Raw genomic sequence first — 12,604 nt, 5'->3', positions numbered from 1 at the left:
GTATGTCACGATTTGCATCGCTTCTATAAAAAAATATGTTTATACTAGATAGGTCAAGCCTATATATAATTTCCTAGATTCCACAATACCACTGTCATTTCAAGCAAATATTTAATAAAACATATGTATGTGAGCACATTTTATAATTGAATTTTTAATTAATGACACAAAGCTTCTTGTATAAGAAAGTGAACTGTGAAATGTAGAAATAGGACATAAATTGCAAATTCCAACCAAATTATTTTGCCAAAATATTACAACTAACATGTACATATATTTTAATTTAAAGTTTTTTATAATTCATTACTTTTTTCTTTCAAATTTTCGTTTAGAAGCGAGTAAGCATATCAGATCACCTAAATATGTAAATCACTGCAGAAGCAATTGCATTTAACTTTTCTCACTTTTTACAAACTTTTCAATTCTTTCCCTCTTATCGTAAAATTACAATACACATAGTAATTAGTAGTGAATTGAGTAGCTGTTGATGATTAATTATTTTCTCATTACGTAAAAAAATGATAGTATCTTATTTTTGTTATAGGCAATACTATATTCTAATGATTTGCATTGATTCTTTGCCTCTGGTTTGTTATTTTGTAGTATCAATAAGGATGTAAAAGTGGTAATTGGTGGTGGTGCTGTTGGTGGCGTGGCCTGTTGCATTAAGCAAACTTAAGAACAACAACTTTTATAAGCAGGCGCCTTTTCATTATTTCGACGATCAACAACTAGGCGATCGGGATTTTCTGCAGCCTCCCTACCAGAAGTTTTATCTAGAATAGCTTCAGCCAACTCGCAAAATGCTCGTTCGATATTGATATTAGATTTGGCAGATGTTTCCATAAATCGGATGCTATGTTCCACGGCAATCTGTAAAAAACCCAACAAATGGTTATAAAATATATCTAAAAATATTTATGAATTACTCAACATACCGCTTCTCCGCGTTCTTTGCTCACCACACGCTTGTCTGTCATATCGCATTTATTGCCCAGAATCATTTTTTCAACATCTTCATTCGCATGCTAAATATAAAAAAAACGTAACATTATACATATATATAATAATGTGTGTAAAATAGTAAAATAATGAAACTAAAAAAGGAAATTCAAGTATTATCAATGTAAACAAGGTCACGTTCTCATAAAAAACGTCCACTGCATAAACAAACTATTTTATCTTTAAAATTTTATGAAAAGTAATATGCATTTATATATGTACATATGTATATATGTATGTACGTATATTCTTAGGTAATTATAAACCATATTGGAATGTTTTGTGTGTTTAAGATAATTTTTCATATTCTATCTTCAAATTCCTCCGAAAAAACATTTTCTTGAAATCTCTCTATACTATTAACAACTACTTCATGTAATTACATATTTTTAATAACTTTAAACTAATCTTTAAAATATTTTTTAATAGATATTGCCTTTTACTACTAAGTTTGTGCATCACAATTGAAAAACTAATTATTAATTATTAGTCAACCAATTTGGATCTTTATGGCTTATCATGTAAAATTAAGTTAGGCGATAAAAATTTTTCGATAAACATCATACAATTTTTTATATGTAAGCAAAAGTAAATTATCAGGAATTTTAACTTTGGCGAGTTGCAACGAATATAATTTCAAACATGAGTTTCTAAATATATAGTTAGGTTATATGTATGTTTACGTCGTTCGCACTTTCTTAATTGCTACGGTATTATTGTGCAAATGACTTCATCAAATTAAATTTTAGGACATATACATAAGTAGCCACATTAATGACCCTGACTATCCTTACGAGTTGTGCAAACATTTGTTTAATGTTTTGTTAGTGATATTTTTTCATTTGTACGTATTCGTATGCCACAGATACATGTATATGTGCATTTGTATGCATAAGAACACACACTTCTACTTACCTCATCTATATTTCGTAACCATTTTACTATATTTTCGAAACTCTTTTCATTTGTTATATCATATACCAGCATTATGCCCATAGCACCACGATAGTAGGATGTCGTGATTGTGTGGAAACGTTCTTGGCCGGCTGTGTCCCATATTTGGAGTTTAATTTTTTTACCTCTCAGTTCGACTGTTTTGATTTTAAAGTCAATTCCTTTAATTACACAATATTTATATATTAAATTATTTACCATATCAAATTTTTTGAAAGAGAATTGAGTTGTACATAAATACATTTTAATGGAATATGCATTTACCATTGAGAAACTGTTTAATTTATGTAATGTTGTTGTTAGATAAATTCGGATATACGTAAATATATTATTTACTACATCATTTTATTGCAAAATATTCTAGGTTTGTACAAAGACATTTTATATATGTACGTACATATATAGCTCATATATTTATAAAAATGTGAATCCGTATGTAAACAAAGAGAATGTTTGCCGGGATACTTTAATAAATATAAAACACATATATGTACGTACATTAAATAAGTGAGACAACAGTTATCTTTGGTTAACAAGCTAATAACTCTGGAATGCAGAGTATTGGGGTATAAGGCTACCCCAGTTAATAACAATAGCGCACTGCATCAGGCTCTGCCACGCCCATGTTAGTATATGTCGTTCTTCTCCACATACAATATTATCTACAGACTGTGTAATCATAGAAATTTAACTTACCAATAGTCGAAATAAAAGTGGAGGTGAATGCGTCGTCTGAGAAACGAAAAAGTATGCAAGTTTTTCCAACTCCTGAGTCGCCGATCAGCAACAACTTAAAAAGTAAATCGTACGTTTTCTTTGCCATTATCTTTAATGTTTGTTATTTTGTTTCTATTTTAAACGGTGGCAAATTTTTTATTTTATAAAGATTGACAACCTGTGCGACAGAAGTTTTTTTTATTTTTGCAAATATTAGTTTTTCGCAAAACCTTATCTTTTAATTCAGCAGCACAGTACAAAATTATTCACAGTGAAGTTAAATCTAGTTTTTTTTGTTCTTATTTAATTTCTTTTGTTCGTGCAATGAGTCAAAGTGTCATTTTTATCCTCATGTCTTATCCACAATTCTCTGCAGTGTATGTTCAATCCATATCTATAATGTGGTATAAAATATCTAAAATAAAAGGACTGCTAGCTGTTTGTAATTTAACTATCTTCTGATTTTTTTACTTCTGCTGGAATAATTAACAAAAATAAAACGCAATTCTCATTAGCTTCGTCGTATGGTATTTCTTTTTGTAAAAGAATGTGTGTAGGAACATTAAAGATACAAATAATTCGAATCTGACACAGTAAATCCATAAAAACTTTCGGAGACCGACAAGGGTTTAAATAGAAGTTTTCTTGTCTCATTTCTGAACATACCAAATGTACGAATGGCATGAGCAAAGCAAAATACAATTAAAATCGCTCCAGCTTGGGAAATCAGCACAAGTAAAAGTTGTATATTTTTGATGAATCGAAATTTTCAAAAAAAAAAGTATAAATATAAATCAGAACATATCAAACACGCATAACTCTACATATTAAAAAATCTATTTCGGTGTTTGGTATTTTTAAAACGGCCTCAAAATTGGCAAAATAAGGAGGAATAAAAAAATGAGCTACAACGAAAAGTGTGATAGTATAACAAAGGAAGATTGGATGCGAAAATTGGAACAATTTCCATATAAGCAAAGCGATATGAATCGATTAATTATGAATTATTTAGTAACTGGTAAAATGATTTAAAATTATATTTTAAATGAACTGGTCATAAACTATAACTTTTTCTCTTTAAGAGGGATTCAAGGAGGCTGCAGAAAAATTTCAATTAGAAGCTGGACTTGAACCGAGTGTTGAATTAAGTTCATTAGATGACCGTATACTTATACGAGAAGCAGTTCAAAGTGGCCGCATACAGGAAGCTACACATCTCGTAAATCAATTGCATCCCGAGTTGCTAGACAACGACCGTTATTTATTCTTTCACCTACAACAGTTGCAACTTATTGAATTAATTCGGTATGGCTTATTTGGCAAAAATTATATCTGAACACTTCCATTTAATTGAAACCCTATTTTGCAGCGCTGGAAAAATTGAAGAAGCCTTAACATTTGCTCAAAATAAATTATCCGAAGCAGGAGAGGATATTCCTGAAGCACTTAACGAACTTGAACGGACTTTAGCACTGTTAGCTTTCGAGAAACCACAAAATAGTCCTTTTTCTGATTTATTAGAACAGGCACATAGGCAAAAGGTAATACTGTTATTCAAACTCTACCAAATATATTATAGAATTTTTACAGATTGCCAGTGAACTGAATGCAGCCATACTTAAGTGCGAACATAGCACTGATTCAACACCTAAAGTAATGTTCTTACTAAAATTAATCCTTTGGGCGCAATCGAAACTAGACATTCGGGATGTTCATTATCCAAAAATGTCTAAACTGGAAACAGCTCTCATTGAGAAACCCAAATAGTTCAATGGAAAAGTGTATTGCGTTAGTTTATGGAAGATTGATGCTTTATAAATTGGAAATATGTAACCAGAAGCAAAGTGGTTTTAAGATTTATTAGCTGGCGTTTGCTTTCTTAGTAAGAAATATTAATATTAAGATATGTATATGTAATCGTGTGTACATTCTCTACGAAATAAATAAATTCACAAATGTAAACTCAAGAGTTTATTGCATTCGTTTTCTCCAGGCTAGTCTGGCTGTATTCGATTCATATGTAAACTCATTTTTTTATTTACTGGAAAATACTTTAAAAATTTATTGTGAGAAACAGTACAAAAACAATATTATTTGATTAACGAATATATATTTTTTCTTATTTAGAACCGAGCAAATACAACTTTATCTTGAATTGAAAATGTAATCGATTTTAAAACTGATTTACTTTACCAACCAAAGAACAGATCTAGTGCTTTATTCACCAAACCCGAACTCTTTTGTGGGAGGTTCGCATTATTATCGACAGCTGACTCATTTTGGGCACTTTTATATGCAGTTTGAGCCAACGGACGTACTTTACATGGTTGCCTACAATTATATTAACAAAAATTTAAAAGTTGTAATTTATATAAGGTATATTATTTTTTTGACTTACGTATTATTCTCGGACACATTCTCTTTGTCGATTATATTTTTATCCTTGCATTGTGTAACGCCTATCATAATATTATTGCCCAATATTTTTTCATTATAATTGAGTGCTTTATCGCATTCCAGGCGTGATGCATATTTAAGATGTACCCAATTACCATTTTGGGGTGGAAACACTTTATCAACAATGGTGCCGCATTGCGCAAAGTGCTGCAAAATAGTTGAAATGGCGCTTGGCGGGAAACCATAAACAGTCACCCAAAATTCCGTGTACCGCGGCGTTGGCGGGCATTGGGTCATATATGACGTATTATTAATAACATTATTTGAATTAGGGGTAGCAAGAGGTCCGAGAGGTGAGCTGATGCAGCGTGGGGTATTATATGAGGTATTAGCCAGGTAAGATGTGTCACTATATTGAGTTGTTGGTTGTAGCGGAAATTGCTGTTGTTGTTGAAGCATATGCTGCTGTTGGAAACCCAAATTACTCCCGAAAGTACTTGAATTATGTTGAACAGATATAGGAGTTCCGAAACCTATTGGTGACTGTGCTTCTATGCCACGTGTGGGTGTTTCCACCAGATTACGCTCGCTACGTAAAGAGTCGAATAATCCTTGTGTGGGCGGACCTTGAGTACCCGAATAGTTGGTAGTAACGGAGCTATTAAATAGGTGTTTTTGTCCAACTGCGAAACGGTTGTGATCACTAAGTGCACTAGAAGCCGGAGAATTTGATATGGGTGACGTTACTAGATGAATAAATAATAATATATAAAAAATAAATATTTTAAAACTGGAAATTAACTCATACCAAAGGATATATTCCTGGCACCTTTGTTTGGCGAAAGCGTGTTGCGCGGTGTTGTTGGAATTTGATTATCTCCCATAAGAAAAGCTGGTAAATAAGGGCTGTTTGCAGCTGGACTACCGCCAGGACTTCCTAATGCCATTGGTTCCATTTTGTTATGAGAACTATTCCTATTAGAATTTATTTAATATTTTTAAAAATTGCCAACAACTAAACTTTGTAATAATAATTAAGAAATAAACCCCACTCTTCAATTCAAACGTCAGTATTGGAATCAATGCCATATATGAAACTGGCAATTATCGATACTTCTCTTACATTTTTGAAGTATTTATCGGCATATATTACACTACTACAATAATTATTTATTTTTGATAACAATATTAAATATTTTAAAAATATATTATAAAATAATTATATTGAGATTGAATATAATAAAATTATTATCATTTACCTATTTACTTTATGTAATTAATATAATTATGATATCAAATGGTAAAGTAGTGTCATTGTGAATAGGAGACTTTAGTGCTATCTTCTAATTTACTTCATTCATTGAATTTATTAGAATATAATTAACCAAAATTTTGTTTTCTTGGAATTTTCTTAAAATTAAGAATTTATTTGTGTATTCGAATATTCCTTTATGACTTTATCAGAAAAGCTTATACAAAATGAAGTTCCAGATTTCCTTGGGGAGGAACTTGTATTTTGTGATAAATTATGGGTCAACCGAAAGCGAAGCTTGGTAGTTCTGGCGCGCAATTTGAAATGTTACCAATTTTACCAGAAACAACTTGTCAGCAGTATAGATTTGTCGGAAACTTGTTTAAAAAATGTTGCTGCAAACTTGTGTGACTACAAAGGTCCAAAAAGTAAATGGTTTAAATTTCGGAACGAAGACTCACATAGTAGCATAATGGAGTTAAAGTCTTTATCGGAAACCTCAGAACCGCAGACCTCAATATATGGCGAGGAGCACATTACAACTGATCTTAAAATATCATTTGGAAAGTTTGTTTATAGAAATTTTGAAATTTGTAAATTATATTTGTTAATACATCTTTGGGATAAATTGTTGGCTATTGCCTTGCCCGACTTCGTTTTTGTCATGCAGTTCGAAAGTGTTCATAAACATCGTATCATACATGGTAAAGAAAAATTCGATGCTATATTAGAAGTAAAATTTGAAAATGGAGACATGATATACACAAATTTTCAAGAAAATGAAAATATGAATCGCTGTTCTCTTAGCAACGGCAGTAACGATAGAAGAAATATAAAGCAGCTGATGGAGCAAGTGAGATGTGCCAAAGCGGAACTACAGTTGTATAAATCAACTACACAAAAAGAATTTGACACTTTGCGTGATTTCCAAAGATTTGGTTGTAACTATATTCGTAGCGATCAGTTAGAAGAAAAGCCGTTTATTGCCAGATGTGGTGACATTTGGTTAAGATATGTTTCGAACAATATAATGGTTCTTGGTGTACCACTGGTCAACAATTGCTCCGTAAATAGCCTAATAATAACCAAAAACCTCAAACCAATTTTTAAGATGAAGGATACTTATGTGGACAATATTATATATAAATATCGCATATACCAACTGAAACAAAAGTTTGAAAATTTAGAAACTTTGGAAACTTTTTTTCAAACCGAAGATGAGGAATTACACACAACACCAACAATTTGGTCGAAATGTGAGTTGAATCGAGTCCTGCCTTCATCCTTTGCTGTACTTTTGATTGCCATACAAACTTCCCAATTACTTTTAGTAGAGGAGTGTCCTTTACTATTATATTTTGAAGTGAAAAAGGAACATTCACATAAAATGAATCAACAGGTAAAAACAAGAATTTATGAACAACATCTCTTTTTGAAGAATTTAAATATTAACAACATAATTATGAACCGACAAAAGTATAATCTTTCATTTGAGACTTCAACTTTTCATCAGGACTTTTTGGCTACAGCAATGATTAACAAAGAGTCCTCACTACATATCCAATTCGAATCAAAGAAAGATGTATTTTTATTTGAGCATTTAATGGCTAAGAAGTTCAACTTCGATATTATCAAAAGAAATACAATTTTTAATGAATGTGTACAAAATGATGTTAATAACCATGAGTTTGTAGGAGATAAAGATTTACATAACAAAAAAAACTATATTTCGTGTGTATATTTCAATAAGCTTTGCACGTCATTGTGGTTTGGATCGATGGCTTTAGAAATATCACAAACAGATGAAAGTGAAGATCATAATAAAACGTGGAAACTTTATTTACATAATAACGAAAATGCTTTTAATTGTATATGCATATTACTAAATGAGCTTACTATGCTTAATTGCAACATAAAGAATATAGAGTATTTTATTCAAAAGAAGGGAACAAGTGATGAAACTTTTCTTAATATTAAAAATGAAATTGTCAATGAATTGGATGTATTAAAGCAAATAAATGAATGTCTCGATGGTGGCAAAAAGAAAATAATTTTCGGCGAATTATTAAAAAAGCAAGTACGTTCAGATTTTTTAATGAGTGCTTGAGGCAGTTCCATACAAAATTTTTACAAATAAAGAGAATAAAAGAGCTGAACTAATGTTTATTACGACACATGAATCCTAAGCACTGTACACTTTCGATGTTTATAAAACTAAATAATGATATTAACATAATTGCATATAAGTTCATAGAGTTTTAATTTATAATAAACAAAATAAAATGTAATTCATCCTTACTTTTTTAGTCTCAGAAAATTATTTATTATATATATATTTAATTGAAATTTTGCTAAATAGATTTTAGCAGTACCAGTTTTAAATAAATAATCCTTATGAGTATGTCTTAAGAATACACGCTTATTGAACTTACTGCATGAACTCGATATATCAAATGCCGCTTTACTACCCAAGTTACAGAGTATTCAATGACAATTCAGGTCTTAAAAATATACATACAAATATATGCTCATGGCAAACAAATTATTTCAAAATGAAATATAAATGTATATATTCAAATATCAAATAACAAATAATAATTACATACAATGTACATAAATTAAGGATAAACAAATTATAGAGCATTTAATGGCCGTGATGGTTAATTTAAGTACTTAACTTTTTGTTTTTTCGTTACTTGAGTAACGAGATTTATAATAGTTATAATTATTCCTAAAAGTTTTAAGTACAATATGTAGAAATTAATTTCCATAGATCAAGTAAACAGTTAATTTAAAATAAGTTCACCAAAAGTTTAAATATTGAATTTAATATTTCAAAGTTATCACAGAAATTTAAAGAATTTCTCACAAAAAAAAAAAAAACTTAAAATTAATGACGTAAATATAAGTACAAATGGCATATATAATATCCATATTTAAACAAATATGAACAGAAGGAACAAAAAAATTTAATTTTATAACAAGTTAATTTGGCTTACTACATCAAATTTTTTAAAATAAAAGTATTGTGATAATTTTCAAATATACTTTTCTTAAACCGAATGTAGTTTAGGTCGTAAATCTACATAAAACAAAATAACTAAGTAAATGGGTCGCTTATCTTCATGAGATCCGTGCATTTTTGGCATTTCGTTTAATCGATTTATCAAATCACCGATATATCGTTAAGCCCAACATTTCCTCTTATCCAATGGTATTCCTGATTTGTATTTTCGTGTGAATTTGTGTGTTCACGTGTATATGTGTATAAGCAATTGTGCTATTTAAGCAATTTTTATTTGTGTAAGCATGGGCGTGGACGTAGATAGATAGTGTTGTGGCAAATTATCCACTTCTGCTTTGGGAGGCTCAATTTTTTCTGTGTCTAAGGTTCCGTGATGATGAACCCGTAAAAGTTGAGGAAGAGGAAAATCCCTTGAGTGAGCGCATAGCCATGGCACGGTTGAAATGCCGTTGTGTTTTAGGCTCATAATCATTTTGAGTGTGGCCGCTATTTAAACCATTATATTTATCACTGTTGTTAGATGATGTTATAATTACAATAAAAACAGCAACGACCTGTAAAATTATGTAAAATATAGGTTTTTGACATCTACATGGTGACTTAATTGTAGAAATATCTTATTTATTAGCCTGTAAGCAAATATCTTGAATATCTCACTTACCAAGGCAACGATTATGACAACTGTGTACACATGCAATGTTGATGAGGGATTATTCTCCACATCCCGCAGGGCCTTCAATATGGGTTCGTGCTGAGGATAGAGTTCAAGTGCATGTCGCAAATGCAAAATTGATTCTTGAAAATGTCCATAAGCTTTAAAAATTTCTCCAAGTGTGAAATATTGCTGCCAAGCAGACCTTCCAGGTGGTTGCATTTCCAAAGACCTGTACGATTTTAATGAACAAAATATATTAATTTCCGTCTTTACTGGACGTATTTAAATTTTATCTAGTCTAATAAGACGTAAAAGATTGGGTGTGTTAATATCGGGTGATTTTTTAAGAGCTTGATAACTTTTTTTTAAAAAAAAAAAACGCATAAAATTTGCAAAATCTCATCGGTTCTTTATTTGAAACGTTAGATTGGTTCATGACATTTACTTTTTGAAGATAATTTCATTTAAATGTTGACCGCGGCTGCGTCTTAGGTGGTCCATTCGGAAAGTCCAATTTTGGGCAACTTTTTCGAGCATTTCGGCCGGAATAGCCCGAATTTCTTCGGAAATGTTGTCTTCCAAGCTGGAATAGTTGCTGGCTTATTTCTGTAGACTTTAGACTTGACGTAGCCCCACAAAAAATAGTCTAAAGGCGTTAAATCGCATGATCTTGGTGGCCAACTTACGGGTCCATTTCTTGAGATGAATTGTTCTCCGAAGTTTTCCCTCAAAATGGCCATAGAATCGCGAGCTGTGTGGCATGTAGCGCCATCTTGTTGAAACCACATGTCAACCAAGTTCAGTTCTTCCATTTTTGGCAACAAAAAGTTTGTTAGCATCTTGGTTGACATGTGGTTTCAACAAGATGGCGCTACATGCCACACAGCTCGCGATTCTATGGCCATTTTGAGGGAAAACTTCGGAGAACAATTCATCTCAAGAAATGGACCCGTAAGTTGGCCACCAAGATCATGCGATTTAACGCCTTTAGACTATTTTTTGTGGGGCTACGTCAAGTCTAAAGTCTACAGAAATAAGCCAGCAACTATTCCAGCTTTGGAAGACAACATTTCCGAAGAAATTCGGGCTATTCGGCCGAAATGCTCGAAAAAGTTGCCCAAAATTGGACTTTCCGAATGGACCACCCAAGACGCAGCCGCGGTCAACATTTAAATGAAATTATCTTCAAAAAGTAAATGTCATGAACCAATCTAACGTTTCAAATAAAGAACCGATGAGATTTTGCAAATTTTATGCGTTTTTTTAAAAAAAAGTTATCAAGCTCTTAAAAAATCACCCGATATTAATATTCTTAATTTGGTGAAAAAAAAATATAAATAAAATTTAAGTTGGTTGATCTTTTTGCTAACCGACATTTGTTTGTTGAACAATTAGCACAAAATTTTGCCCCTACCTTCTTGTCAAGTGTATAGCATCGTCAAGATATTGAAGATTGTATAGCACGCGCGCCAAATTCAAGAGAACTTCGGCATTTGTTGGAGACATTGCTAGAGCTCGTCTAAAGCATTCAATCGCTTGACGCGCGTCCCCCACAATACGCCAGTAGTTTCCAATTTGATTATACAGTTGCACGGATCTAGGCTTTTCACGCTTTGTTCTTTTGAGACGCCGTTCCAAAGCTGATATATCGAAATTTTTGAAAGAGTTCTCATCTTTAATTTTCAGAAAAAGGTAAGCAACCTAATTTAAAGATTGGCAAAACACATAGAACAATTTTAATTAACATATGTATGTGTGAGTGATAAACACAATATAAGTTACCTCTGGCTCTGGTATCTTGGGATGATTGAATCTTTGTCCCACTCCAATAAGATAATCGTAGTATGTAAAATTCACTGGTTTACAATCCAAAGATTCATCAGCCACCAAGGCAGTATCAACATTAGCTACAGTTGGTGTACCGGAACTACCCGTAATGGACGAAGATTTTTTGTTTTCTACTTCAGTGCCGTTAGATTCTTGTTTTTCAGCATCACTTTCATTGCACCGTTTTGATAATGTTGCCAAAGTGTCTATAGAATTTTCAGGTGATTCGCGTACCCACCCGTATCCTGCATTGTCTCCCTCACTGCGATCCGCATCTGTGATACTTGATCTAGCACCTGTACTTGCGCCCAGTGCCAAAGTAGACGCAATGATATAAAATACTTCGTCTTGTGCGTAGACATCAGCATTAGCGTCAAACAATGGTATGCTAAACTCTTCAAGCATTGTGTTATCTGCCTTTCCTCGAGTATCGGAAATGTGTCCAGTTATTTTGCCACTATCTGTATTTAACTTCCATAAAGTGGACGTGCGTGAGCTCGTCATTTCAAATTGCCAACAAAGAGCCACGATTGTCAGATAGACAACCATCCGCATCATATCCTTATTTTTACACTGAAGGTTCTCGCCAAAAAAATTTAATTCTAGCAAATACCAATAAAGATGAAACTAAATTTCCATAAATATAATCCCAAATGTCAATTTTCCTTTTAAACTCACCACGGATGTGATTATGAAAACAAAAATAAAAGTGGGGGAAAAATTAAAATATGAATGGCCCATATAATAAAAAAAATTATATATGTATGATGTATTG

The 12,604-nt window shown here is 31.9% G+C and overlaps 5 protein-coding genes across 6 annotated transcripts; 2 read left to right on the top strand and 3 right to left on the bottom strand.

The window, feature by feature from the left end:
- Nucleotides 1–126: 126 nt before the first annotated feature.
- On the bottom strand, nt 127–2,982 carry LOC126760421 (ras-related protein Rab-10). Its single transcript, XM_050476032.1, has 4 exons — nt 2,653–2,982; nt 1,918–2,117; nt 939–1,028; nt 127–873 (listed from the first exon to the last, which is right to left on the bottom strand). The coding sequence occupies exons 1-4, from the start codon at nt 2,777–2,779 to the stop codon at nt 676–678; spliced, it is 615 nt and encodes a 204-aa protein (XP_050331989.1). The 5' UTR covers nt 2,780–2,982; the 3' UTR covers nt 127–675.
- A 378-nt stretch (nt 2,983–3,360) lies between these two features.
- On the top strand, nt 3,361–4,640 carry LOC126760420 (glucose-induced degradation protein 8 homolog). Its single transcript, XM_050476031.1, has 4 exons — nt 3,361–3,691; nt 3,756–3,978; nt 4,043–4,214; nt 4,264–4,640. The coding sequence occupies exons 1-4, from the start codon at nt 3,574–3,576 to the stop codon at nt 4,438–4,440; spliced, it is 690 nt and encodes a 229-aa protein (XP_050331988.1). The 5' UTR covers nt 3,361–3,573; the 3' UTR covers nt 4,441–4,640.
- Nucleotides 4,641–4,763: 123 nt separating this feature from the next.
- Nucleotides 4,764–6,195, bottom strand: LOC126760419 (nucleoporin Nup35). 2 transcript variants are annotated; one of them, XM_050476029.1, is made up of 3 exons: nt 5,900–6,195; nt 5,072–5,816; nt 4,764–5,004 (listed from the first exon to the last, which is right to left on the bottom strand). In XM_050476029.1, the coding sequence occupies exons 1-3, from the start codon at nt 6,024–6,026 to the stop codon at nt 4,863–4,865; spliced, it is 1,014 nt and encodes a 337-aa protein (XP_050331986.1). In that variant the 5' UTR covers nt 6,027–6,195; the 3' UTR covers nt 4,764–4,862. The 2 variants fall into 2 exon arrangements, with proteins under 2 accessions (XP_050331986.1, XP_050331985.1); XM_050476028.1 differs by having other exon boundaries at nt 5,879–6,188.
- Nucleotides 6,196–6,425: 230 nt separating this feature from the next.
- Nucleotides 6,426–8,620, top strand: LOC126760416 (uncharacterized). The gene has a single exon (XM_050476025.1). The coding sequence runs from the start codon at nt 6,522–6,524 to the stop codon at nt 8,427–8,429; it is 1,908 nt and encodes a 635-aa protein (XP_050331982.1). The 5' UTR covers nt 6,426–6,521; the 3' UTR covers nt 8,430–8,620.
- On the bottom strand, nt 8,618–12,485 carry LOC126760418 (uncharacterized). The gene is made up of 4 exons (XM_050476027.1): nt 11,785–12,485; nt 11,417–11,703; nt 10,009–10,231; nt 8,618–9,901 (listed from the first exon to the last, which is right to left on the bottom strand). The coding sequence occupies exons 1-4, from the start codon at nt 12,385–12,387 to the stop codon at nt 9,692–9,694; spliced, it is 1,323 nt and encodes a 440-aa protein (XP_050331984.1). The 5' UTR covers nt 12,388–12,485; the 3' UTR covers nt 8,618–9,691.
- Nucleotides 12,486–12,604: the final 119 nt, after the last annotated feature.

The sequence above is a fragment of the Bactrocera neohumeralis genome, chromosome 5 (assembly GCF_024586455.1).
Source record: "Bactrocera neohumeralis isolate Rockhampton chromosome 5, APGP_CSIRO_Bneo_wtdbg2-racon-allhic-juicebox.fasta_v2, whole genome shotgun sequence".
NCBI classification, from domain to species: Eukaryota; Metazoa; Arthropoda; class Insecta; order Diptera; family Tephritidae; genus Bactrocera; species Bactrocera neohumeralis.
Note: the sequence above shows the minus strand (reverse complement) of the source record. Positions and strands in the feature narration are given on the sequence as shown.